Here is a 27185-nt window from a genome sequence, read left to right on the forward strand (position 1 = left end):
CACTGGCTTCTCAGTGTCTCCACTCATTTGCATAACTTTCAATCTTGCCTTTTAGTACGTAGAATTAGCTTAGCCGTCATATAAATACCTCCTTTCGAACTAATATGATTTCAAATCACATGCCCCTCTGCCAAATCGACAATTTTCAATATTTTTCCAAACTCTCGAATATTTTGAGTCCTTAGAGAGCAGTCTCACTGGCTTCTCAGTGTCTCCACTCATTTGCATATCTTTCAATCTTGCCTTTTAGTACGTAGAATTAGCTTAGCCGTCATATATACCTCCTTTCGAACTAATATGATTTCAGATCACATGCCCCTCTGCCAAATCGACAATTTTCAATATTTTTCCAAACTCTCGAATGTTTTGATTTCTTAGAGAGCAGTCTCACTGGCTTCTCAGTGTCTCCACTCATTTGCACAACTTTCAATCTTGACTTTTAGTACGTAGAATTGGCTTAACCGTCATATAAATACCTCCTTTCGAACTAATTTTTTTATATGTTATAAGTGGGTGAACCAGTGGAATTGACACATTAATGCAAGGTTTCTAAATCGAATGACATTCAGCCATCATAGGAAAATTCCAAAAGAATCTGTATTAAAAAAGCTTGTAGCGATTGCAAGTGATTTTTGTAATAATAGTTTCGATAACATGGATAAAGTTGAAACTTCACGCAGTCCACCATTTACCTTGAAGGGTGACGTAAAAAGTATCACAGGATCAATTGAAATTGAATTTGAAGATGGATCACGTCAAAACTTTACAATGATCATTTATGCAATAGGTAATTGGAAAAATGAATAACATTCAAAAATATCGATTTGTAGATAAAAAAATTGTGTTTCATCATAGTTAGCTAATTTTGGTCAATTTTAGTAAAATACTTTTGACCAAAATTAGTCGATTTATATCGTTAGAAATTGATAGAAAAGTGTTGATGCATTTGTATAATATAGGAAACATATTTTTTGTAGGTTATAAATATTCATATCCGTTTTTGGATAAAAATGTTGGTATCAATGTTATCGACAACTACGTTCATCCGTTGTATAAGCAAATATTAAACATCAAACATCCAACAATGGCTTTCATCGGGGTACGGTTCAAAAGATTTTTTACTTTTGTCGTTTCTTCTATTTACAAGTTTAGATATTTACTAGGTGTAAAAAAATTCTGAAAATAGTCAATTTCAATTTAAACTGAACGCATTCTCAGTAGTGGGAAATATTCCTAATAGCCGCAGTGTTTTGTTCAGATAACGAAATGCTATCTAAATAAGGTAGATTTTCGAGCAGTTCTATCTAGATATTTATTAACAATTAATAAAAAATAACTATTTAGAAAGTGATGCACAAAATCTACTGAAAATTCGGTCGTTTTTAATATTGTGTTTTCTTGACAAAATATTCCATTAATTTTTTTGATTAATGCATACATCCAACATCGTTTTGCTCGAAATATTTTAGATGCATATTTCAAGATGACATGTCAAATAACCATTCAACGAGGTTAAACATATTTTCGTTGATAAACAAGTTTTAAGTGCAGTCATTACGTGTCTTAATTTTTTTCATCTTCACTCATAATTTTATAATATCAATAACGTTTTAAATTTCATTAGAAAGAATATTAACTTTGGAAAAAATTCAAGAAATATTTTATAATACCATTAATATACCTTCAAATTCTAGGTCGTAAAAGAAAAACCATCTTTTCATTGCACAATAAACACGTCACATATAGGTGACGCACCTTCAAAGCTTTCATCAATTTAATATATTTACATTTATATTGATATTCGTATGAAGAAACAAATAATTACAATTTTTGCTTTTAAATTGCAACTGAGCCTTTTTCATTATTTCGTCGAAGCAATAGCTAATATACAGGGTGGGCCAGAATGAAGGGTTTTTACTTAACATTCTTACGACTGTACAATGACTTTTGATTCACCCGGTTTTGCACCGCTATGTTTGTTGACCCTTAGCCTAACTAATATGCTAATGCGTATTTTGATTCATTATTTATAGGCGCAATAACAATGGATGTGAAACGTCAACTCATCTTAAATTTGCACAAACGTGGTTTTCGAAACATTGATATTTTCCGACAGCTACAAAACGAACAGGTTTGCATGACATTTATTGAACGTACTATCAAACGATACAACGAACGTGGAACTGTCGACATACAAAAGAAACCCGGTAGAAAAAGATCCGTTCGTACAAAAGCACTCATCAAACAAGTCTAAGCCAAAATTCGCCGAAATCGCCAAAGAAGTGCCAGAAAGCTGGCTCAAGATCACAATATTAGCCGGTCTTCGATGCTACGTGTTTTAAAAGAAGACTTAAACACGACACCTTTCAAAAAAGGCCGTCGACATGGTCTTACGATCAAAAATATGCAAGCCAGAAAACAAAAATGCAAAGAACTGTTGCGCCGGCACGCCAATTCAAATATCGTTTTTTCGGATGAAAACTTGTTCTTGCTACAGCCAAGTCTCAATGCACAAAATGATCGTGTGTACGCAGTGTCTGCAATAGACATTCCTGAATACGAAAAGACCGTTGAACGTTTTCAGAATGTTCCAAAATTGATGGTTTGGGGCGCATTTTCGGCCGATTCATAGAAAAAGACGTAAAAATCAACGCTAGATTTTATAAACAAGAAATATTGTGCAAAAACTTATTGCCACAAGCTAAGAGATTGTTTCGAAACGAACCATGGGTGTTTCAGCAGGATGGCGCACCTGCACACCGAGCTAAAACAGTGCAACACTGGTTACGAACAAATTTGGCCGATTTCATTGACAAAGATTCATGGCCGCCATCGTCTCCCTTAAACCCATTGGATTTTTTTGCTTGGGGCTACATGACATCGAAGCTCAATAGTCTAAAGATTACGAAGGTTACCAATTTGAACACATTCAAAAAGAAAATCGTAAAGATTTGGAACGATATTCCCATGAATGAAATGCGTGCCGCGTGCGACTCGTTTTCAACACGTCTGAAGCTGGTAATCAAACGAAATGGTGCAAGAATCAAATCCAAAGGCTAAATCTAAAATTTTATGTTAAATCCTACTAGAGAAAAATATATATTTTTCATTTTATTCAAAAATGTGTTTTTTAGAGCCAAAAATACACCCTTCAGTTATTCTGGCCCACCCTGTACATTATAGATTAGAAGTTCTCTCTTTATCAAAGTGACTAAGTCTGAAAATATAAATTCCAGAATGATTACAGAAATATTGTTTACTGTAACAATTGTAGGGCAAATTGTTTACAATTTGATACGTTAACCAAAGTATATAAAACCTCGGCCGTAATAATTATGTGTCATTGTTTTAATCCAGTTTTTACCTAACTGTAAGTTTCTGTTTTTTTCTTTCATTTTTTACATTTCTTTGATTTTATTTTATTTGTTGTTTTAAGTAGTTTTTATTGCATCTTTCCTTTAAATTGATACGCATCCGGGTTTTTTGAAATCTAAACATAATTCATTTGTCAAATATTGAGGGCGATATCGTTTTCTATAAACTGATTCAGTGACGCCATCACACTAATTAAAATATATAACTTTATGTAAAACGTATGAAAACACAACTAAACTAGATTAATTTTACAGAAAATTTCTCAATATTTATAATACAATAAAATGGCGTCAGTTTCAAGAATAAAATGGATTGCATTGATATTTGTTTTTGGATGCCCAAGTACATGCGAATGCCTGAAAATTGCTGTAATTGGAGCAGGAGCATCTGGGCTAACTAGTGCAAAGAATGCCATTGAACAGGGACATGAAGTGTATGTTTTCGAAAAGACTGCGGTACTCGGAGGCGTATGGTATTATACAGAAGATACCGGAAAAGACCAATATAATGTTGTTATTCACACACCGATGTATCGTGATCTTAGGTATTTAATTTTTATAATCCAAGAAATTGAGAGCATTTTTATAAAATTTTGGCATGCAGCCAACCTATTTTTGGTAACCGAAAGCAAATCGATCAACTGATTGGAAAAATAAATATTAAATAATCGAAATTTTTTGATTATTAATCAAATTATTATTTTCCAACGCAAAAACTTAACTCATTTTTATCTTAAATGAACGTAGTTGAATAGAAAAGTAATAACATATGATGTATTGTCAATCAAATAGAACAAATGGACCGTATCAAACGATGGAGTTTTCTGATTTTCACTTTCCACCAGGGACGCAATCTTATCCTTCACATGAAGTTGTGTGGACATATTTAAATTCGTATGCGCAAACATTTAATGTTACGGAACGCATAAAATATCAACATTTGGTTGAGAAAGTTCGTTCAATACCAAACAATAAGTGGGAAATAAGTGTAAAAAATTTGAAGAATAATAATCGAACGGAAACAAGTACATATGATTCCGTGTTTGTTTGTAATGGTGTTTGTTCTTCGCCAGTTTATCCAAATATTCCAGGCATCACAGATTTCAAAGGAGAATATCTGCATAGTCATGATTATCGTATACCAGAACCATACAAAGGTATGAAACAGATAGAAACATTTTATAAAAACCCCTCGATAAAAATATTATCGAAAAACCCAATTTGTTTCAAATAGGAAGGAACGTCCTAGTTGTAGGAGCTGGTGCAAGTGGAGTAGAGATAGTACGTCAACTCTCAAGGGCTGGTAGCAATGTGACGCTCAGCCGCCATGAACGTCCTGATGAATCGGAAAATTTGCGTAAACGACGTGAACAACTATACGAATGCACACTGAAAGACGATGTCAAGCGTGTTACAGCCTACGGTGTTGATTTTGAGGATGGAACAAGTGAAAAATATGCAGCTATTATTTACGCCACAGGTGAATTGATTTTTGTTTAATTTTTCAACATCTTTTTATCTGCAACTTCTAAATAGGTTACGAGCATAAATATCCATTCCTGGACAAAAACACTGGAATCCAGGTTATTGAAAATTACGTTCGACCTTTGTATAAGCAAATCTTGAATATTAATCATGCGACAATGGCTTTTATCGGGGTACCATCCAAACCATTTTCCTTAATATATTATCTTTCCTAATATCCTACTATTTTTTTAATTTAGATACCAATAGTAGCAGCACATATGCACATGTATGATTTACAGGTAAATACATCTCCATATCATATTTAAGAAAATATATTTATAGAGATGTGGATTTTTAAGCGAATTTGTATAGAGAACAAGTTAATTTTTATAATTCAATCAAATTTTTCTTATACCGATTTTCGGAAATGTTATGACCAATTTTAATTGTTCCTATAAGATTTTCCTTCTGACTTCGCCATATTCTATTATTTATATTTTTGTATTCAGATGGCAGTTCGTTTAGTTTTAGTATTTTATCATCTAGTTTGCATTTTAAGTAAAGATTTTTTGTATTCTCTTTTGTGTGGATCTTTTTCGGTTATGTTTTGGAAACCATCATGTCTGAGAGATGTCATATTGTAAAAACGGCATCTGGTGACGTGTCCGAATATTGGTTGAAAACAACCGATATGAAAATTTAGTCAAGACACCATCCAACAATTCCGTCTTTGTAATTACATAAATTGATAACCACGTCAACAGATGGCGCATTATTGTGCGACTTTTTTCTCGCCTATATTAATATACAGGGACTCATGGTGGTTGTGTTTTGGGATGTATGAGTTACCAATCGATTTCGAAAAAACACAAACGAAGAAGATCCGCACAAAAGAGAATACTAAAAATCGTTACTTCAAATGCAAACTAGATGAAAAATACTAAAACTAAACGAAGTGTCATCTAAATACAAAAATAAGATGGAATGTCGTTTAGTTTTGAAAATATATTTTTTTGTGTGTAGTGGCGTTTTGAAATGACGCCATATTGTCGAGAAATCTTTTATTTTTTGTTATAACATATAGGCCCGTTTTGCGTTAAAATTCATCTCAGGAAGGAAAAAAATGCCAACCAAATCTACAATGCAACAGGATATGTTAGCAAAAGATGCAGATCGTCGAAATAATAACATTCCCCGAAGCAGATCTCACGTTTTATCATGGAATCACAAAAAGTATTATAGAGAACTGTCAAACACTGCTGGAATCACAAATGTACCAGAAGTCATATCAGATATATTTACTAATGGATTGGAAAGTCTTAAAAAAGATGCACGTGAATATCGGACTTATAAATATATCATAAATGATGACGGAACATTTGATAAAGTAAAAGAATAGATTCAACTTGAAATATTATATTCAGTGGAACAAATATTGTTGCTTGAATTTGAAAATGTTCTTACAATAACAAAGCTAAATTAACAATTAATAAAAGAAAGAATGTCAAAGATATTTAAAAAAAATGCGATGATGGATTTTAATCATGATTCACTCACCAAATTTAAGTTCTTCAAAACTGTAAAGGGGTAATTTTCAGCTTCACCATTCTATTCAAAGGCCTTTTCCGTTTTTTTGCTCTTTACTTTTTTGGCGAAAATCTCTGGGAAATCGAAAGAATTTTTCCCATTTGAAAAACTTATTGGGCAAAAAAAGGTCTACACTTTTTTCGCAAAAATCTTAGAAAATCGAAAGATTATTTTAAGGAGTAATTTCCCAAATCCATTCCCCAGGGGAGGGATAATTAGACCCCTTGGACCCATGATCAACACGAAAAATTAAATCTTCAATTAAAATACCTCTATTATTGCACATTAAAATAATCCTTTTTCCGAATAAATTGGGAATATTTAAAATCACTTATCGCGTTTTAAGGTTTATTAAAGACGTATTAAGTTGTTGCAATGGATATGTTTTGATTACTCAATTAAATCATAAAAGCAGATGTGTTTTTTGCGAAGAAAAAAGTTTTGTAAACACACATAAAAAGGAAAGAAGTGTGCTCAATCATGTTGTGCCTTTTTTCAGAAAGTTTGAAATATTATTTTTTTATCTTTACTTTGGCATCTCTAGAGTTCGTTAGCGTATTAACACGAAATCTGAGATGTTTTTTTCAGTTTCGCACGAAAAACCATTCGAATAACCAGATACTGGGGGCATTTTACTATATGCGAATGCCATTTTATACGGAATATATGAACATTTTCCTATTCATACATGAAATATACGAAGTAAAGTATATTCATCCGCATCAATATCTATGAAAATTCGTACATTTCATTCGCAACCATTCGCGAAAAAAAAACCTTTCACAAGGCACCGTTTACAAAGATTTATTTACCATTTTAGAAAAATTTCACTCAATATTACCAAAAAAATATCAATTCGGCTTGAATCTCTGTCACCTAATCTGTCACTTTGACTTTTTGAATGTAAAAATATGACTTTTCATATGCGCCATCCGTAAAATGTGTATGAAACATTCGACACCGTCCGCAAAGTTGTATGAAACATCCGCCACCATTCGCAAAATTTGTATGAAACATTCGCTCGCATATGGAACATTCGTATAAGTTGGAACCCCCTAGACAAGATATTGACAAAACAAATCTATGTAACGAAGGGATTAAATAATATTCTGTTGAATTTTCTAAAAGAAAAGTAAATAAAATTTACCATTTAGGCATAAAAAGTGCTCTCGTAGATTCATAAATCTAAATAAAATCCATTACAATATTTACAGCAATGGTAAATTTCAATATATGCAAATAAATTATCCGAAACAAATACGTTAGAAAATATTTGACATATATTTACATTCCTAATAATGTATAAGTAATAGGGTGGGTCAATTTTTTTTAAAGTGACGATATCAAATGGCCTGAGTAGGCTATGAGTACTACATACTCAGAGGAAACATTCTGCATCATTACTATTTCTGAAGTGATTCATCCTGTCCGGGGAGCCGGATTTGAAAAAAATACGATTTTGGTGGAAATGTGAATTATTTTCTGATGAATTTTTTTTAAAAAATTGTAAATAAGTTATTTAAGTATTCAATTTTTATCGCAGAATCGAATGGAAGCATTTTCAAGCGTTTACCGGTTGGGGAAAGGTCGCGAAAGTGGGATTTTATTGAAAGCGATGGGAGCATTTTCAATTTTGGTACCCGGAAATATAAAGTTACTTTTTCATGAATTTTAGTCCATTTGAGTCGCATTTTTTAAAAATTGGGATCTTATTTAAAGCTACTTCTTATTCGTATCGAAAAACTTTCAAAGTTGGTTGAAGAAATGTCAATTTAAATGAAACGTGTATGAATACTTCAATTTTTGAAAAGCAAATAGAATATTTCAAGCATTCAAAACTTATAGACCAAGAAATTTCCATACAAGCTGTTGTTATATTTGAGCTCCTTTATTATGAAACCGAATATAATACGTTTTTATGTTCAAATATTCTATTATTTTTCTTTATATTTTGCGTAAGTAAAATCTATCATTCTACGTAAGTAAACAAAAAAAAATGCTTGAAATATTCAATTTGCTTTTCAAAAAGTGAAGTATTCATACACGTTTCATTTGAATATTAACAATTTAACAAAGTTTAAATTGACATTTCTTCAAGTTACTTCAACCAACCAAGATTATTTCAACCAACTTTAAAAGTTTTTCGATACGAATAAGAGTGATTGAAATCAGTTAAAATGCTCTTATTTGAGATGAAATGGATTCTTTTCGGATGTATATTTGGAATAATAGGTAAATATTGTGCAGCCTTGCGTATAGCTGTTATTGGAGCCGGAGCAGCTGGTCTTGCAAGTGCAAAGAATGCTCTCGAACAAGGCCATGATGTTTATGTCTTTGAAAAAACCGGAGTACTTGGAGGAATTTGGTACTATACTGATAGAATTGGAGTAGATGATTATGGAGTTGAGATTCACACTCCGATGTATCAACGACTTAGGTATACATATTTCAATTTGATTTTTTTACAGATATATTTACCAAATTTACCTTATGAACATTTCAACTAGGACCAATACACCGTACCAAGCGATGGAGTTTCCAAACTTTAATTTTCCACCAGGCACAGAAACATTCCCAACTCATGATGTAGTTTGGGAATACTTAAATTCTTACGCTACACATTTCAATTTAACTGCGCATATATATTACCATCATTTAGTTGAAAATGTTCGTTCGATTCAAAATAACAAGTGGAAAATTACTGTTAAAAACATGCCTAATCATCGGCGAAGAGAAACTTATATATTTGATTCGGTTTTTGTTTGTACAAATATTTTCTCAACGCCACGTGTGCCAGATATTAGAGGCGTCGACGTATTCAAGGGAACTAAATTACATAGTCGGTACTACCGTACACCTGAGACATTTGCAGGTGTGTTACAATTCAAAGGTCGTGATGTTTTTTCATGTAAATTTCGTTTTTATTGCCAAATTAAAATACAATAGGAATGGATGTTCTTGTTGTCGGCGATGGTGCAAGCGGTAATGATATAGTAAATCAACTCTATGGGATTGCTAACCACGTGACGCATAGCTCTCATATTGATCCATCAGGTTATTACATTTTAATTAATTGGTAGTTATTATATGTTTTTTTTTTGTTTTTATAACCTATTCAAATGCTCGATTTGCGTATGTATGTGTTGAAAGGTCCACAAATTAATCTAGCTTCACACTCCATCGATTCATTAAAGTGGAACTGGTTTGAATATTTTAAGAAAGGTGTTAAAAATATCAAAAGGGCACATTTATATTAAAAGTTACGCTTTTCATTATTAGCCTAATTTAAGAATACTACGAAAGTTTGTTAAATTCAGGAATAAAATCACACTTGCCCTATGCTGGCTGATTAGATGCCATTTACAATAGCAGCTGCTATCAGTCAGCCAACATGAGACAAGGTCTGAATAAAATCATACAAATATAGAATTTGGAGCTACAAGTTCATCCGCATATGAACCCACATGTAAAGGCGATGTAAAACGTTTTACAAAATATGGAGTTGAATTTGAAGATGGAACCCGTCAAAATTACTCAGTGGTTATTTACGCAACGGGTAAAATTGTGAAATTGTTTCCGTTTGATTTGCCACTAAATAATTATTCATTTATCAGGTTATAAATATGAATATACATTTTTGGATGGAAACGCTGGTATTCAGACCAGTGATCATTTTGTTTCGCCACTCTACAAACAGATCCTAAACATTCATCATCCCACTACTATGGCGTTTATCGGGGTACATCATTCAAAGCATTTTTGTTATTATCTCTTCTAATATTTTTATATGGATCTTTATAATATTAACTAGGTTCCAAGGTGTACAACACACAATCCGATGTATGATTTACAGGTAAATAAAACATGGAAATAATTCTCTAAAATAAAATAGTCAATAATTGATTTTATTGTAAAAATAGGCCCGTTTTGCATTAAAATTCATCTCTGGAGAAAAACAGCCACCATCTCGTGACGAAATGCTGGAAGATTCAAATTGGCTTTCAACCCAATACAAACCTCATAATTTGGGATCAAATCAACATGACTACTTTGAAGAGTTAGCCAATATTGCAGGAATTTATAACAACATTCCGGAAACTGACTAATTTTTTTTTATATCGATATGACATTCTAATACGATTTGCAAAAAATACGTTCCATACTTGTTTCGTTGTTTTTTAGAATAAATGGTTTTTTTTTGTAGATAATCCACAAATGCTCTTGCCAATTTAAAAATCCTCTGTTAAACTGTAATAGTTTTCTTTATGCTTAACTAAGGAATATTATTGAAAAAAGTCACCAGTATAGAAGTGACTGAAATCTTTTTAGATAGGTAAAAACTCAAAATAATCCCTCTTTGAAGAATTCTTTGACTAATATTAAAATTGTAGGTTACTTATTAAAATGGCCTCTGTAAAAAGCATTTAAACCCTAAAAAAGAGCAGGAAAAACGAACAAAAACCACTGAATCGAATAATATAAATCGAATAAAACGAAAAAAAGTACTTCAGATGAAGAAAAAGAATAATTTCTCAACAAAATATATTTTATATATGTTTGAAAATAGATCGCCATATTCATTCATATTGAGGTTACTGCTATTTTTTGTTTAAATATTTGCAAATAAATAATAATAATAAATTATTCGCTATTATTTTATATTAGCGATTTAGAATAAACTGTTGGCATCACTAAACCAAAAAATATAAGAAAAAATGTTGTATGAAAAAAGTAAATTCAAATTGTTATTACGAAATAAAGAAATTCCATTTCAAATACTAAACAGAATTCTTGTGAGTTCCTCATTTTTTCATAAGATGTGCGCCTGTGTTTAACACTGTGCTACAGAAATATTGTACAGCAACAATTTGTCTGCTTAACGTGTTATCGCAATTGTAGATATCCTAAATACCAAAATAGAATTTTACATTTGCGGCAACACATTGAAAAGAGAAAATGTTATTATCATAACATGGAAACTAACCAATAGCTAATTGATTTTACCAATGGCTAGTTCATGTCAGTTGTGATCAGTCACCTCATGTTGCCTGGTATTTACTGAGTGTTCTTTGATATTTAATATATTCATGTTTTCGCTTTTCAATTTTCGTAGCACAGTGTTACTTTCGAAAAAAATAATGATTATAAAATTTTGGATTAAGTTTTTTTTTATTGTAGAAGAATGTCAAATATAATATGTAAATATGATGAAAAAGTATAAATACTATGCAAAATATAAGTTAGTGAATTGTTATTTCTACTCCCTTTTACTGGAAACGCCCTTTCCTGAAAATTGTAAGTAATCACTTCTTCAATTATTTTATTCAATTTCTAAGAGACTAAAAAGAGAAATCGGCCATGGCTAAAAAATTCCAATCACATAGTAAGTTTTGTTTCATATCTTTTCATGTTTGAATTGCCAATTAATTAATAGACCACTTGAAAGTTTCTCCTTTTAATTTCCAGTTGGTTTTCCACCAAAAATCATGACAGACATGATGTCATATGGAATTACTTAGATTCCTATGCTAAACATTTTGGGATAAAAAAACTCATAAAGTATCATCATTTGGTTGAGAATATTCGTTCGATTCAAGGCGAGAAGTGGGAAATAACTGTTAGGAATACAACCCTACGAAATAACCACTGCAAAACAGACACATTTGACGCTGTTTTTGTTTGCACTGGTGCTAATGCATTACCTTGCATTCCAGCTCTTCAAGGTGCTGAAAATTTCAAAGGAAAAGTCATGCACAGTCGCGATTACCGTAGACCAGATGGATTTTATGGTATATTATGAACGATTTTAGTTTTTAGATTTCTTGTATATTATTTTATCAAAATTCAAATAGGCAATACTGTTTTAATTGTTGGTGGCGGCCCTAGTGGTAACGACATTTTCAACCAACTTTCCATGTATGCATACAGAGTAACATTTAGCTATCATAAGCCAACGATAAAAAAACCTCAAATGCGTAAGAGAGACATGGATTTTTACACAACTATCATTCAATTTAAAAATATAATAGCATCTAATAACTCATGTGTAAATACTGATTAAAATCAACAAATTATAAATAGTAATTGCAGAAGAACCAGTATCTGAATTTGATAATGATAATCCATATAAAGGCGATGTAAAATGTTTCCTTCCAAATGGATTTGATGTACAATTTGAAGATGGAACTAATCAAAGTTTCTCAACAGTTATCTATGCAACGGGTAACACATACATTTACTTATGGCATCCCCATAAGTGACAACATTTTTCAGTTTCTTTAACTTTGAAATTGTTGAAATAGGCTATAAATATTCGTACTCATTTTTGGATGCAAATGTGGGCATTGAAGTCAAGGATAATTACGTTGGACCCTTGTATAAGCAAATTCTAAACATTCGCCATCCCACAATGGCATTCGTTGGGGTACCATCCAAAACATTTTTGTATTTAAGCTATACTACCTTTTTATATTTACACTATCTTTACAATCACTAGGTTCCTTTCATTGCGGCTCATAATCCTATGTATGATTTGATTTTTTGATGGTGAATATAAAACCTTTTGTATTGATTTGTCCCATCCTAATAACAATCTCTAAAATATCAATCTAAAATTGATTTTGTGAGAGATTTTCGTTTTAATACACGATACATAGATTTTTTCAATTTCATACACTCTTACCAAAAAAGCTGGTCTCTTTTATTTATATGAAGCTATTTAACAAAAATTATACTTTTATTACATATTTTTATTTTCGGTTTGTCTAGATTTTCTTTCAAAAAAAAAAAAAAAAAACAAAAGAAGAAATTTAAAAAATAGACATGTTTATGTTTCAAAAACAGGCACGTTTTGCGTTGAAGTTTATCTCTCGAGGGAAGAAGCTGCCATCATATGAGAAGATGTTGGAAGATATGCGAATGCAAGCTGAAATTCGTGTAAAAGATGGTCGTCCCAAAGATAAGCCTCATTATTTGGGACCAAGTCATAAAAAATACTATGCAGACTTAGCAAAAACTGCTGGCATCAAGAATGTGCCAGATGTAATATCAAATATATTCGCCGACGCAATAGTAAATTCCAAACTTACACGTGAATTTCGTAACAATAATTACATTATAAGTGATGATATGAAAACATTTAAACGAGTTCCATACTGAAGCAATGAATATTTAAAATAAGAAAAAGAAAAGAAGTCTGAAAATTGTTGTAGTTATTGACAGTTGCTAATACGTGTTGCCCAAAAACGAACTATGAGTTAACTGCAATTGTCAAACTCTTTGAAATGTATTTATTTACGTAATTAAAACTGTTTAGTAATAATATGAATTGGAAGGTATTAAAATTAATCATGGTATTAAACAGTTCACATTAATTTTGTATTAAATTTTGTCCGAGCTCCGAACACCGAAAGAGTCCGTCCACCGATCCGATCCGAGGTAGTCGGAGAATAGTCAGTATCAGATTTAATAGTCTCGGCGTTGGTCGGATTTGGATTCCAAAAATCGCCTCTGTTGTGAACTCTGGTATTAAATCAATATCAGTGATGAGATTTTATAAACAACCGTATACAATACAATTGTATATACGGAAGGGTTGTATATACATGTCTATAGGCAGTGTCCAAAAACAACAACAATGCTGTGCGTACCTATGGAATCATTGTTTCTCATTCTTCCATTCTCTTATTCGCAAAACAACGACTCCGTAGGTACACTGAAACGTGTGTTGTAAAGTAAGACATTGTATATTGTCATTGCCTACAGTTGTATATACAATCGCTCTTATTTTGTGCAGTATAGACAACATCACTGATCAATATCTCTCATTCACTCTGATTCAAAAAAATTCAATATGATTTTTGTTCCGACTGAAAAGCTTTAGAAATAAAAAGACTCGTTCTCTGCTCTATTTATTCAGCGGAATAATTGAAGCCGCTCGATTCGTACTGAACCAAATCGTGCTTTCTGCTCTGTTTGAATGTGGTTGTTTTGGGCATAACAAACACATCGAAATGTTTGTCGAAACGTCGGTACATTTTCTTATTTAGCTGACATAATTTCGGTAAAAAAATAATCGAAAGAATTTCGGTTTGTTTTGGGTTGGCTTGAAAAATTCAAGGGAGGGGATTATCCGAATTTACCCCCATGTAGGATGAGCGCCGTATTGAGCAGACGAATTAAATTAAAGATGTTTTTGCATAAAACATCTTGAACTCTAAGAAATTCAATTTTATTTCAAGAAAAATTGGCTGAATTTAAAATGTTACAACAGAAAAAGAATTTTTTTTTTTTTTAAATATTGAAATTTATTATTTATTGCATGCATAATAATTAGACAATAATATTATAAAAAATTGAAATGTTTATAAATTGATGATCGGATTCTACGTATTGATATATGTAAAAAGAATCCTTTTATAATTTTCATTCGGATTACACAACAAAAAAGAAAAAAATGTATAATTAAGAATTATTGATCTCAATTACTTTGGAACTTTTTCGGTATCTTGTCATCGTACTAATAGAAGAGAGTGTGTGAATAAATATTTTGAATATTTACATTTTGATGTCTGGGTTTTCTTTGACGTATTAATACATTTGAAATCTTTATCGGCTTTCAAAGACTAAACAGATCGAAAATTTCAGCTCATACAAAGATTAATTTTCTTGAAAAATATCAATTCTCGCAAAATACTCTAAATAAAACAATTGCAAAAGATAAAATGGCGAACCCAAAGAGACCAATGTGGATTCTTTTAGTATTGGTAATTGGATTACTAGGCATAAGTGGGAGCCCATCAAATTCTCGGAGTGAGAAAGTTTTCCCGTTGAATAGGAGTGAAGCTCTAAATATAGCTGTTATTGGAGCCGGAGCGGCTGGTCTTACTAGTGCAAAAAATGCTCTTGCACAAGGACACAATGTGGACATCTTCGAAAAGACAGGTGCGCTCGGTGGGATTTGGTATTATACCGATGATATTGGAAAAGACGAATACGGCGCAACAATACATACCCCGATGTATCAACAACTAAGGTATGTGTTGATTCAAAGAAAAAAACAATAGAGAAATGTCTTTTTTTATATGCTATAGAACGAATACACCGTATCAAACTATGGAGTTTCCAGACTTTCACTTTCCGAAAGATACACAATCCTATCCTTCACACGATGTCGTATGGAAATATTTGGATTCGTATGCCAGACATTTTGGTGTGGAAGAACGTATTAAATATCATCATTTAGTTGAAAAAGTTCATTCGATTCCAAACGATAAATGGCAAATTACTGTCCTGAATTTGCTCAAAAATATATCCGAAACTTATATCTATGATGCTGTTTTTGTTTGCACAAATATATTTTCCTCGCCGCGTATTCCCATCATAGAAAACTCTGAAGAATTCAAGGGAAAGGTTATGCACAGCCGCGATTACCGTAAACCTGAAACATTTGCTGGTATACTATTATTATTTGATCTTTTCTTACTACTTATTTACTTATTATTTGCACTGAAATCACAGGAGAAAAAGTTTTGGTTATTGGCGGAGGACCATCAGGATACGATATTTATATTCAAGCCTACCAGTTTGCCAAACAAGTAACTTATAGTTTTCGTATGCCTACTACTGCAGTATCTTCAATGGAAGAAAATATGGGTTACTATTACAATTATTTTAAATTAAATTTAAATTAGCACGTAACTAAAATAAATTATTTTTCACACCTGACAGAAACGGTAATGGATTTGCTCAACGATTACCCATTGAAGGGCAATGTTAAGCGTTTCACAGCCAATGGAGCTGAATTTGAAGACGGATCACGTCGAAATTTCACAGTAATCATTTATGCAACAGGTGAATGAAAAACTAATTTATTTTATTGAAAATAAAAAAATCTACAACCAGTTATTCTTTTCACTCAAACATAACTTGAAGCATTAGCTCTTAGACGGCTAACGACCCTATTGAGAATAGAAAACCATATAGTATTGTCATAGATTTCTCACACAGCCATTTATATTTTATTTTACTTTAATTCTCAGGCTATAAGTATTCATATCCGTTTTTGGATGAAAGTGTTGGCATTCATGTTGAAGACTATTATGTGGCTCTATTGTACAAGCACATTTTTAACGTTAACCGTCCAACAATGGCTTTTATCGGGGTATTCAAAAGGCTTTTCTTGTTATCTCTTCTTAAATTTACAAAGTTTTCATATTTACCAGGTTCCTAACAGTGCGGCACATAATCCGATGTGTGATTTGCAGGTGAGTACTATACTTTTTTATCTCAAGGCCCTAAAAAGACAATTATATGAAATGGAATGATTAATTCATTTGAAATCATAATTTTATTCAGAAGAAATAACTTTTAACAATTTAATAACTCTTAGGCTCGTTTTGCACTGAAATTCATTTCTGGGCTAAAGCAATTGCCATCAAATGAAAAGATGTTGAAGGATATGCAATATCAAGCTCTCGTTCGCCTATTTGAAGGCTATCCTCAAAATAGGCCTCATTTATTGGGTGCAGGTCAAAGAGATTACTATAAAGATCTTGCAAACACCGCAGAAATCGAAAGTATACCAGAAGTCATAACCGATATATTTAAAGATTCAATTTTGAATTCAAAACTCTTACATTATTATCGTAACATCAAATATATTATAAGCGAAGATATGAGCACATTTTTGAGGGTGACCGAAGAAAAATCAGAACTCAAGACTGCTACAGAAGCTCCAACTAAAAAGCGGCCAAGATTCGAAAACAGTCCAAGCCAAAAAAATATAAAGAAACGTAAAACTGATTAACAATAGTTTTTTTTGACCGCAATCCTATGTACACATGTCAAATTAAAAAAAAATAGAATAAAAAATTTGGAACCAAATTATTCTAACATCAAATATTCTTTCATTAAAAATAAAATCATCGTGCTACATTTTTTTTACAAAATCTGTCATTTTAATCACTTGAAAATTCAATTTGTATGAATTTGTATGGAAAATATTTGGTTGGTCTCAAACTTTCTGACGGCAGTTTACATTTTGTTTATTTGTCGATTCGATCTTCTTAACCGTCAAACTTCTATGCCTTATCAAAAATATAATTCTTTTTCAGGAAAATTAAATTGGAAACGCCTATCGTAATGCACAACTCTAATAATATCAAAAGTAGAAAACTTTCGCATTCATTTTACCTAACTTTACTATCTCTTGAATGAGAATTTATTTCTGTGCATATTTTGCACTTCTTGCAACAATGTAAAGCAGAATGTAAAATCATGAAAAAAATAGCCACGATACAAAATATCTTTCATATAAATAGTGCAGTTTGCATATTATTGTGGATTATATAATATATATTGCAATTCGCATTTGAATGTGAGGCTTCTCCTGAGAGTTTATTGAAATGATGCACTTTTTGTATAGTGGTGCTACATTTCAAAAAATCCCACATTCACTCTAGGGAACATGTATAATTATCTACGCATAACTTTTGGGGAAAAGGACATATTAGAGAGTCGACTATTCACGACACTATCGTTCAATGTGATAATGATAGTAATAATTTTATATAACATATGACTGAATATACTGTATGAAAATGTCGATAAACTGTGTTTGATATAACGAGATCAAATGGAAAAATACGATACATCGAATTCTCGGATTTTATTTCACGTAGTCAAAACGTGTTTATTTTTTCTAATAGAGTCTTCACCTACTGTTATAACAATATTTTTACTGCCACGGGTACCTCACAAACGCGTGTTATTTTCAAAATAAATTCCTATAATTGTTTAACCAATAAATTTCGCTTCGAATTCGACTTTATAATGACGATTCGCATCAAAAATTATCTGTGCATCATCTTTGTTGTTTGAAGATAAAGACGACTTGAACTGACAAATATTCTTTCTAAATAGAGTGAAAACATAAAAATTTGCATGCTTAATAAATGATAAATAAATAATTTTTCATGTTTTGTGTTGTGAATGTGGCGCGATAATTGCATGGCTTTATTCACAGACCGAGTATCGCCGAGTATTGTAAATTAGTTTAAATTTCAGACGGATAAGTTCTCATTTTTTTAAGTCTTATTGATATATTTTCGTTAGTTCTTGTGAGTAGTGCGAGTTTTATACTCACAAAATCGAAATAATATGATATGCATGAACAAAACAAACACAACACAACACAACAAAACACCAATTGTTTTGAATTCCTTTGGAATATTTTTGAATTTTTGAAGCAATTTTTTTTTATTGACATTAAAACATTCATTTAAACGATCAAGCTACTTGTAAGTATGAAAGCATAAGCAACAGAGACAGACACAGAGTTCACACAGATATACACATGCTGTTTTTCAAATTGATAACATCGTCATCAACTATTTAAAATAAAATGAAAAACTCCACCAAAAAGTATATATACCGAGTATTTTTCAAAGACAATTTAGTAAGGTATTGTTAGTGATAAAGATGATTTCTTCAATTGTATATTTTGGGCTACTTTTGGCATTGGTAATTAATAGTGTGGAATTTATGAAAAGAGAAATATGTTCAGTTTTTTTTACAGGTCCTGATGATGGTGAATATAGCAGGTACTTTTGCGCAAACGGATCGAAATCGTGGCTATGGTAATTATGAGAAGACAAAATTGTGTATTTTTTCTGAAAAAAAAAGTGAAAAGTAAAGACCACGTTTTTTTCTATTTCGGACAATGTAGATGTTTCAAATCTCGCTGGCGATCTCGGAAATGTTCACCTTGATTCACCAACAAGTAAGTAGTTTGAGAAAATAAACTTCGAATCCAGAATTCGGACAGGTAGATCTAGTAGAATGACATTGCCTAATTGTTTTTGTCTGTTTCTTTAAAATTCATTCGTATTGTACGAAAAAATGTGTTTTTCCATTAAATACACAAATTCCACCTTTTCCCGTATGTTTGATAAAGACACATGCGCAACATACGCGTCAAGTTTGTAGTTTCAGTGAAACGTCAACACCGTTACCGAGTCGACGAAAGCTGTTTTAAGATATAATTGAGGAAAATTTTGGACAAAATTGCAAATTCAAGCGTGTACGTGGTGCTTTTTGCATTATTTCTAAACGGGTACAATGTTATTACAGATGATGACAGACCTATATCAAGAAGCTCACCATCAATTCCGAGATCATTTGCTAGATCACTTTCAAGATCGCTTTCCCAAACTCTTAAAAAAGGAAAATCAAAGGCTGAATTCAACGTCGATGACCTCCAATACGATGGAGAGCCCATTACCTTCGCTTGTATAGCCAAAGCTGAGTAAGTACCATAAGTAGATTATTCATGAGCATGCTTTGGTTAATATTTTCATTTTCTCACATTTTTATGCAGTCATCGTGAATTTTATGGAGCTGGTGTTACTGATAGGATCCCAGATTATTTGATAGAGATGCTAAACAATAGAAGAGGTCTGTCACTGTTTTTCCTTGGGGCTGGAAATGAAATTACTTCAGCATCTGGTAAATTGAAATATATTTTTTTCTGATCTAGATTTTCTATTTTCCATTAAAAAAAATCTAATTTTTCTTAATTAGGACTTTTGTTTAAGTTTGCCAGAGGTACTTTTTTCTTTTTCTTACTTTTGAACTTTTTCACTCATAGAAAGACTGCTTGTTTTTACTTGAACAAAATTCTATTATTTTCTCCATAGAATGGTTTATTACATCTGGAAACAATGTTTGTTTCGTATCATATTGCTATTCAGATAAACCAAGAACTGGATGTCAAGCGATTGGTCATTTGGATAAATTGGTGGCAACAAATCGGCTTGAATATGTGGCGAAAATGGCACGTGATTTGGTGTTGAATGTACGAAATCAATCTCAATCTTCAGCCGGAGATAATATTCTCCATATGTCACGGGTGGATGTGACTGGTTTCAGTTTTGGTGCTCATATCGCTGGCAGAACTGCCGAATATTTGCTTAGTAAAACAGGCGAAAAAGTTAGAATGTTACTAGGTATTTATAAGTTTGCACAGTTTTTTTGCATTGGATTACGGAATTAAACAAGAGTTCTATTATAAATTAAAAACTTTAGCATTGGATCCATCCAGAACCCCTCCGGTTGTGGCTAAAACTCCCAAAGACACAATTAAACCAGATTTAGCCGAATATGTTCAAGTGATTCATAGCTCGAATGTTCAGGGAATGACTAAAACTAGACTTGGACATGTTGATATCTACGCTAGATTAAATGGTGGCCGAATCCTGAATAATAATCATGCATTAGCATTTTTCTTGCATGTTGCAACAGCTACCAAACGATTTTATATAGTGGCCGATGAAGGTTCGAAAGGAAAAGGCAAATTGGTACAAATTCAAGGTGATATTCTGCCTCAGCCAAAGTCAAATGAATGTCAATTGGGTATATATGCAGTTCTCAATGAAAATCATATCGGACAAAAGTTTGGCTTTTCTTTAACAAAAAGAGAAGAGTTTTTCTTTAGCGCACTTGGACAATATGCTGATCCAAGCGTTTTCTCTGATTAGGTTTATTAAATAATTTTTTGAATTTTAATAAATCGATGTGCCAATTGGGTGTGCCAATTAATTTTAAAGGATTTTTGTGTGAAAAGATACATATATTTAAAAACAACTGTACAATTTTTTAACCAATGTATTGCCCATCGTTACCCATATAAATCATTTGCGGAGTAATTTGGACGATGGCGGGACTGTGCGGAGTTTGGCGGAGATGACATACAAACTCTGTGTGTGCGAGGGTAACAGCACTTCTATGTGATTTTCGTTTGGACAAAATAAATCTATGAATAGCAAAGAATGCTGTTGCACTCGTATACACAGCATTTGCATACTATCTCCGCCGAACTCCGCACAGTCCCGCCCTCGACAAAATTACTCCGCAAATGAGTCATATGGGTAGCTATGACCTCCGCCCATCTTCTTGGTAACTTGTCGATTCCACGTCGAAAGAATTCATCATCTTTTGATGCTATCCATTCATCGATCCATTTTCGCACTCCTTCAGGATTTCGAAACGATATCTCAGACAAGCCCATTTGCATTGATCGAAACAAGTGGTAGTCAGAAGGGGCAAGGTCTGGAGAGTACGGGGGGTGATCAAGCCGATCCCAACCGAACGCCTCTATCTTTTGTTTGACGATGTGTGCTCGATGTGGCTTAGCATTGTCGTCGTGAAACAAAACTCGATGGTGTTTTCTCGCTACCAACGGCCGTTTTTCGTTCAATGCATGCGCCAATTTGTTCAATTGTTGTCGATAGCGTTCAGCTGTAACCGTTTCACCTTATTTTAGCAGCTCATAATACACGATAACTTTCTGATCCCACCAAATGCACAGCATGACCTACGGGCAATGAATGTCTCGTTTTGGCTGCGACGGTCCTGGTTGGCCTGGATCAATATACGCTCCTTTACGTTTTGGGTTATCTTAATAGACCCACTTTTCATCGCCAGTAACAATTCTACTCAAAAAACTATGTTTTTTGTGCTCGGCAAGATGTTGTTTGCATGCTGTGATTCGTGCTCTCAATTGATTTTCATTCAGTTGATGTGGTACCCATTTTCCCAACTTTCGAATCTTTCCCATTGCATGCAAACGCACAGAAATGGTTCTTCGGTCGACATTCAACTCCATTGCAAGTTCTTCTTGCGTTCGACATGCATTTTCATCGAGTAATGCTTGCAAATCTGCATCTTCAAACTTTTTTGGCTGACCTGGCCGTTCTTTGTCTTCCACGTCGAAATTACCACTTTTAAAGTGTCGAAACCAATACTCACAGGTTGAAATCGATAGAATATGATCACCGTAAGTATCTGAGATCAAACGATGACTTTCAGCAGAACTTTTCTTCGAACTAAAGAAGAAAAATAAAACTTCCCGCAAATGCTGTTTTTTGGCACGTAGGCTGACATGATTTTAAGCGAAAAAAATATGTTGTTTACACTTTGACAAAATAAAACATATTGAAAACTAGTGTCAAATGACGTGACTTTAACGTGAATATGGTAATAGTATGGTCCGATGCGTTACAGTAAAATTAATTGGCACACCCAATATATAAAATCAATTCATATGAATGAAAATGGTATGACTTTTTTTTCACGCCGACTGGTTTTATCAGACATATACCACCATATATAGATGGCGGTCACAAAGTCTTCGTAATATATAAGCGCATCGCCGTTGTTGTCTTCTGCTAGATTTGTGTATATCGTTTGCGTACCACAAATGGAAAATATGAGAGCGCGACGCAAAAAAATAGAAAAGAAAACATCGAATTCAATTTTTGTTATTCTTGTGATGTTACTTCAACTGAACGCTCTAGAATAAAAACAACGCTCTGAATGGTTGTTATAGCAAAGCGGAACACAGCATTTTTTTAACATAGATTTGTTGTTGTAATACAACAGAAGTCCAGGTACCAGAAGTCTTATCAGATATTTCTACGAATGCATTACAAAGTCAAGCCGATGCTTTTTACAGAGAATATAAATACATAATCAAGAAAAATACAATTTCAAAAGCAAAAATATAATAAAATTGCAACCGGATTTGAATGAAATAAATAAATGTGAAAATGAAATGTATTTTATCATTACAAGCAAAAATCGGCTTTTCTCGATTTTTCTGTCTCTGGTTTTATTTTCTGTTTTAATTTTTTTCATTTACGAGTTGCTATCACCATTGGAGCCAGAATTCGGTTTAAACAGCATGTCTCCCGTTTGTTAGCAAAAAAAAGTTGAAAAATTAGAACAGACTGATAACGTATACAAAACCAATCCGTGGAACTACAGTCGAATCAATAAAGGTAGATATAAATCCAGGTTGGAAAACTAGCAAAAACTATCACATGACGAAAACTTCACACTAATGTGGCTATCACGGGGGACGGCAGTCCCCCAAGTGGCGCAATACCAACATACATATACACATATATTTATATGTGATATGTATTTTTGCGGCACTCTATATATACTGTAAAGAAATGAAAATCGATACCGCTGACTTTTGGAAAAGGGTTTTTGCATATTTTAGTAAATTTTTGATAAATCGTCGGAGACCGATTTTATTCGGAAGTAGATGGAAAACTGAGCATACAAGTTTCTTCGAATTTTTCGATTTCGTCACGCAAGTGTCTGAGGTCTAGGTTCGAAAAAAAGTGGAATGCACTTTTTCAGTTTTTCATCGAATGGCCTACTTTCTGTGCATATGAGAGGTGATGTAATGATCTATCGTTGGAAAGCTACGAACCTCAGCTATCCAGCTCTGAAGTCAGATTGGAAAAAAATTTGAAAATGATCGCTAGATGGCGCTGCATGTGTTGTTTTTTTGGAAAAATGACCATGACTTTTTTCACACCAACCAAAAGAGGTTGGGCATACAGCGAAGAAAATTTTGAAAAAAATTCAGTGGAGATGGTTCAATCCATTTATGACCATACTATTAAAAAATGGGGAAATATCGATGAAAATCGTAATTTAAAAAAAAAAAACGTGTGAATAACGATTTTTTTTAATCATAGATCGAATGAGCACCCAATTTTGAACCAATGTGCACATTTTTTAGAACCAACATTTTTCAAAATTGGTCAAAATTGGAAAAAGCGTGTATTTGGCCGATCATCTTTTTAAGATTTTTTTAATAACCAACTACAACATACTTGGATTTTATAATTTTCGTTCACTATAACAACTGATATCACATAATTCGGACCCAAGGAATCCAATGGGGGCAATCTTTTTGAGAAATTGTTTTGATTTTTAGAGATAATCGGCCTGGAAACTACACCTTGAAATGATATTTTGAGGGCTTTATTCAATTGAAGAAAATGAATTAAAACATTGGTACAATTAGTTTCGAATAGATTTGGTAACCATACATACTACAAATTCACAGTAGAAATTTCTCCTTTTGTTTCAAAATTTTACAAAAACAATTGAAAATGTAAAAAAAAATTCGAGAGCAATTAGAAAACTCAAATTATTGTAATAAAAGAATATGTAAAATTTAGGCGAGCGTAGCGAGCCAAAAAATTTTGTAGATTTCAAACAGAAAAATTAAATTTAATGTTAAACAAATGATATAAGAAAAAACACTTCTTTGGAAGTTCTCACTGTGTATGCCCCTTGGGCATAAAATTTTCATTTTAATTTTTCTAAAAATGAGAGAGGCAACGCAATATAAAAATTGTTTGTGTATTTGATTGCAAGCGTCACTGAAAATTTATATCAGATCATTTTTAGATCTGATGTGCAGTATTGCGTCACAGTGAGAACTTCCAAAGAAGTGTTTTTTTCTTATTTATTAAACAGCGAACTTATTATAGAGCTCTTGTGGCTTGTCAGAAATGAAAGTCGTAACATGCATAAAATAAAACGAAAATTGTTCAATATATACAATTAATTTGCGAAAGCTTAAGCTATAAAAAAAAATGTGATTATTTATTTATTGTATCTATTTCTAGATCGATTTATTAATTAAATTTATGCATTACATTCGTTCAGTTTGATTAATGACTTAGATATTAATTGTTTGAGATGGTTGTGGTGGTATCTGAAAAAATAAGACATCGAAATTGTGATGCGCATAATATTTTCTAAGTTTTTATTAATCATTTGTGGATAAACTAATATCTATTTCACATTGAAGCATAGCTGTTGACGAGGGTCCAGATTATCCCCCTCTGGAAAACGACTCGAAAATACCCCCTAGATTTTTGAGGTACAATTTTGAAGTGACTTTTTTATTTGTTCGCATTCGATTTTTTTTTAAACCATGCTGAAAATGAATTTCTGAGTGAGTGTTTGATAAATGCCACAAAATGCTGATTCAAGAAGATCGATTATTCAAACGATAATTACGTTTCAAGACCAAAAATGCGCCAGCTCGTATTGGGAAAAAATAGACGATTCGTTGAACAAGGCTCTTGTATGTTTGCTTAAGCTTAATTTAGTTGGAGAAGACGATCCTATTAAAGATGGAAGCCTCACAAAATGAATGCTGCACGTTTATCGAACAATTTAAAGAATGTAAATAATATTTTGTAACTGTTTAACAAATGTAGTTAATATCTAATTTACAACAAAGTAAAAGTTGTTTTTTAAGAAAGAAATGAAAAAAAAAATATTTTTCTCTTATCGAAATGATTAAATGGATTGATGTAATTAACAATAATTACAACTGAATAAACAATTATTGCCGTCAATTTTGTTTCGTCTCAAGTATATTTTTTAAAAACATAAAGTTTATTCCTCATTTGTCCTCATTGTATTGTCATCAAAAAAATTTAATAATACTAACCAGATGGTAAATAAGATTCCAATTTGATCACGCTTATATGCATGGAATGCTATTTATAATAGAACATAACGATTTTTTATAAAATACTTTTCCAAAAATGCCCTATATAGAGACCCATGTGTAAATGTAAGTTCATTGGAGAGTTATAGCCAGTACAGTTGTTTTGTCATCTTCGAAATTACTTTCTGCGCAAAATTAAGTTAAAATGTTAAATACAAAAGTTATCATTTTGACACTAGCTGGTGTTTTTGCATTGAAATTTGTTGACGCAGACTTGGGAATCAAGCATGTTAAGGTTAAAGATACAAGTAAGGACGAATCTGTACAACTTTTACATTTTTAAATTGAGCGAAATGATATTTCCAATAAACTTTACCACTTTTAGTTTTTTTAAAAAGAATTTCTCATTTTTAGTTGAAATGTATGCAAAATTGGGTTCTCTTGGTCTTAGACTACTGACGACTGATGACCTTGTAACTATAAATACGCTAATGAATGAAACTCTAAATGAAGATCCCTTGTTTATCGGAACGGGCATGTACTCCTTTATGTCTATCTAACACATTATTTAATTCCATATAAAAAAAAATATTTTAAACATATTGAAGGTATTTCCAACGATGGAGAATCTCGTAATTATTTTCGGGAAAAATGGATTTCATATATAGCAGAAAACAAATCGTTTGTATGGGTAAAAAAGGGTAAAATGATTGGTTTGAATATTCTTTATTTAAATGATGGTTCAGGGACTTCAATTCCACCCAGTGTAAGAAAAATGCCGAATTTTTCAGAGATTTTTTTTTTAATTTGAGTTTTGTTTGATTTCAGCTTCTTCCAAAAGTGAGCTTGTACTACAATATATTGTCTGACTCAGAATTATCTTTTAATATGACTGAAAAGTATGGAGTGGATAGTTTTTTGAACAGTGCTGTTTTTTGGGTTCGAAAAGATCAGCGTAGGCTGGAAAATTTTCATAAAATGCTACAATTCAGAGAAGCGATCTGTGTGACTAATGGTATTGGAGCAACATCCGCCTATTTTACAAGATTTGATGAAGCTTATGCAGCTTATAACGTTGGATATGAGCAGGATGGCCGCATGAGGTAAGAAAATGAAATAGTATTTCTAGTTGATCTGTACTAAATAGTTCATTTACTTTTTAGTTATACAAATATTGCTCAAAAATATGGAGGTTTCAAAACAGACGATATGCCTAATTCGCCTTTTCTAACTCGCAAAACACTCAAATACATCATTAATAATGATTAATCCATGGTCGCTCTGATTAATACTAAAGCAAACATAACATTGTAGAAGAAAAAATATTAAATAATAAAGTTTGCGTTGGTTTCAACTTAATTCAAAACTTTGATGAAATATTGTAATTGAACTCTACAGAAAAGTTATTTAAAATATGATTTTACAGG

General features: G+C 32.3%; 5 protein-coding genes and 1 long non-coding RNA gene across 7 annotated transcripts; 5 read left to right on the forward strand and 1 right to left on the reverse strand.

Moving 5' to 3' along the window:
* The first annotated feature begins 3267 nt into the window (after positions 1-3267).
* On the forward strand, positions 3268-6345 carry LOC116344255 (senecionine N-oxygenase-like). Its single transcript, XM_031772722.1, has 7 exons — positions 3268-3370; positions 3630-3919; positions 4167-4531; positions 4609-4854; positions 4911-5032; positions 5099-5140; positions 5926-6345. Exons 2-7 carry the CDS (start codon positions 3660-3662, stop codon positions 6238-6240), a joined length of 1350 nt encoding a protein of 449 aa, XP_031628582.1. The 5' UTR covers positions 3268-3370; positions 3630-3659; the 3' UTR covers positions 6241-6345.
* A 2133-nt stretch (positions 6346-8478) lies between these two features.
* Positions 8479-13795, forward strand: LOC116343682 (senecionine N-oxygenase-like). The gene is made up of 13 exons (XM_031771888.1): positions 8479-8865; positions 8936-9300; positions 9375-9482; positions 9856-9984; positions 10043-10167; positions 10240-10281; positions 10349-10531; positions 11875-12217; positions 12281-12403; positions 12510-12650; positions 12731-12852; positions 12925-12963; positions 13269-13795. Exons 1-13 carry the CDS (start codon positions 8606-8608, stop codon positions 13584-13586), a joined length of 2298 nt encoding a protein of 765 aa, XP_031627748.1. The 5' UTR covers positions 8479-8605; the 3' UTR covers positions 13587-13795.
* A 1216-nt stretch (positions 13796-15011) lies between these two features.
* LOC116344171 (senecionine N-oxygenase-like) lies at positions 15012-17328 on the forward strand. Of its 2 annotated transcripts, XM_031772602.1 has the most exons (7): positions 15013-15462; positions 15521-15882; positions 15948-16082; positions 16158-16280; positions 16469-16590; positions 16652-16693; positions 16819-17328. In XM_031772602.1, exons 1-7 carry the CDS (start codon positions 15152-15154, stop codon positions 17233-17235), a joined length of 1512 nt encoding a protein of 503 aa, XP_031628462.1. In that variant the 5' UTR covers positions 15013-15151; the 3' UTR covers positions 17236-17328. The 2 variants fall into 2 exon arrangements, with proteins under 2 accessions (XP_031628463.1, XP_031628462.1); XM_031772603.1 differs by lacking the exon at positions 16158-16280 and having other exon boundaries at positions 15012-15462.
* Positions 17329-18897: 1569 nt separating this feature from the next.
* On the forward strand, positions 18898-21033 carry LOC116344472. The gene is made up of 8 exons (XM_031773024.1): positions 18898-18950; positions 19006-19066; positions 19156-19209; positions 19560-19734; positions 19807-19934; positions 20010-20033; positions 20126-20434; positions 20514-21033. Exons 1-8 carry the CDS (start codon positions 18909-18911, stop codon positions 20963-20965), a joined length of 1245 nt encoding a protein of 414 aa, XP_031628884.1. The 5' UTR covers positions 18898-18908; the 3' UTR covers positions 20966-21033.
* Positions 21034-25033: 4000 nt separating this feature from the next.
* Positions 25034-25577, reverse strand: LOC116344380. The gene is made up of 2 exons (XR_004201408.1): positions 25320-25577; positions 25034-25236 (listed from the first exon to the last, which is right to left on the reverse strand). It is a non-coding gene; the product is annotated as an uncharacterized LOC116344380 (long non-coding RNA).
* A 327-nt stretch (positions 25578-25904) lies between these two features.
* LOC116344151 lies at positions 25905-27124 on the forward strand. Its single transcript, XM_031772577.1, has 5 exons — positions 25905-26066; positions 26173-26292; positions 26367-26524; positions 26587-26861; positions 26922-27124. Exons 1-5 carry the CDS (start codon positions 25964-25966, stop codon positions 27025-27027), a joined length of 762 nt encoding a protein of 253 aa, XP_031628437.1. The 5' UTR covers positions 25905-25963; the 3' UTR covers positions 27028-27124.
* The last annotated feature ends 61 nt before the right edge of the window (positions 27125-27185 follow it).

The sequence above is a fragment of the Contarinia nasturtii genome, unplaced genomic scaffold (genome assembly GCF_009176525.2).
Source record: "Contarinia nasturtii isolate CC-2019 unplaced genomic scaffold, AAFC_CNas_1.1 Cnas_scaffold_1037, whole genome shotgun sequence".
NCBI classification, from domain to species: domain Eukaryota; kingdom Metazoa; phylum Arthropoda; class Insecta; order Diptera; family Cecidomyiidae; genus Contarinia; species Contarinia nasturtii.

Bases quoted from the DNA above. Each gene is read 5' to 3' on its own strand.
- LOC116343682 (XM_031771888.1), top strand. From the start codon at position 8,606: ATGCTCTTATTTGAGATGAAATGGATTCTTTTCGGATGTATATTTGGA. The intron at 9,985-10,042 runs GTAAAATTGTGA...TTCATTTATCAG, and splicing joins AGTGGTTATTTACGCAACGG to GTTATAAATATGAATATACA. The intron at 12,404-12,509 runs GTAAGAGAGACA...AATTATAAATAG, and splicing joins GATAAAAAAACCTCAAATGC to TAATTGCAGAAGAACCAGTA.
- LOC116344171 (XM_031772602.1), top strand. From the start codon at position 15,152: ATGGCGAACCCAAAGAGACCAATGTGGATTCTTTTAGTATTGGTAATT. The intron at 15,463-15,520 runs GTATGTGTTGAT...TATATGCTATAG, and splicing joins CCGATGTATCAACAACTAAG to AACGAATACACCGTATCAAA. The intron at 15,883-15,947 runs GTATACTATTAT...CTGAAATCACAG, and splicing joins TAAACCTGAAACATTTGCTG to GAGAAAAAGTTTTGGTTATT.
- LOC116344255 (XM_031772722.1), top strand. From the start codon at position 3,660: ATGGCGTCAGTTTCAAGAATAAAATGGATTGCATTGATATTTGTTTTT. The intron at 5,033-5,098 runs GTACCATCCAAA...TTTTTAATTTAG, and splicing joins CGACAATGGCTTTTATCGGG to ATACCAATAGTAGCAGCACA. The intron at 5,141-5,925 runs GTAAATACATCT...TATAACATATAG, and splicing joins TGCACATGTATGATTTACAG to GCCCGTTTTGCGTTAAAATT.
- LOC116344151 (XM_031772577.1), top strand. From the start codon at position 25,964: ATGTTAAATACAAAAGTTATCATTTTGACACTAGCTGGTGTTTTTGCA. The intron at 26,067-26,172 runs GTAAGGACGAAT...TCTCATTTTTAG, and splicing joins TGTTAAGGTTAAAGATACAA to TTGAAATGTATGCAAAATTG. The intron at 26,862-26,921 runs GTAAGAAAATGA...TTTACTTTTTAG, and splicing joins GAGCAGGATGGCCGCATGAG to TTATACAAATATTGCTCAAA.
- LOC116344472 (XM_031773024.1), top strand. From the start codon at position 18,909: ATGATTTCTTCAATTGTATATTTTGGGCTACTTTTGGCATTG. The intron at 19,735-19,806 runs GTAAGTACCATA...ATTTTTATGCAG, and splicing joins GCTTGTATAGCCAAAGCTGA to TCATCGTGAATTTTATGGAG. The intron at 20,034-20,125 runs GTACTTTTTTCT...TTTTCTCCATAG, and splicing joins TTTGTTTAAGTTTGCCAGAG to AATGGTTTATTACATCTGGA.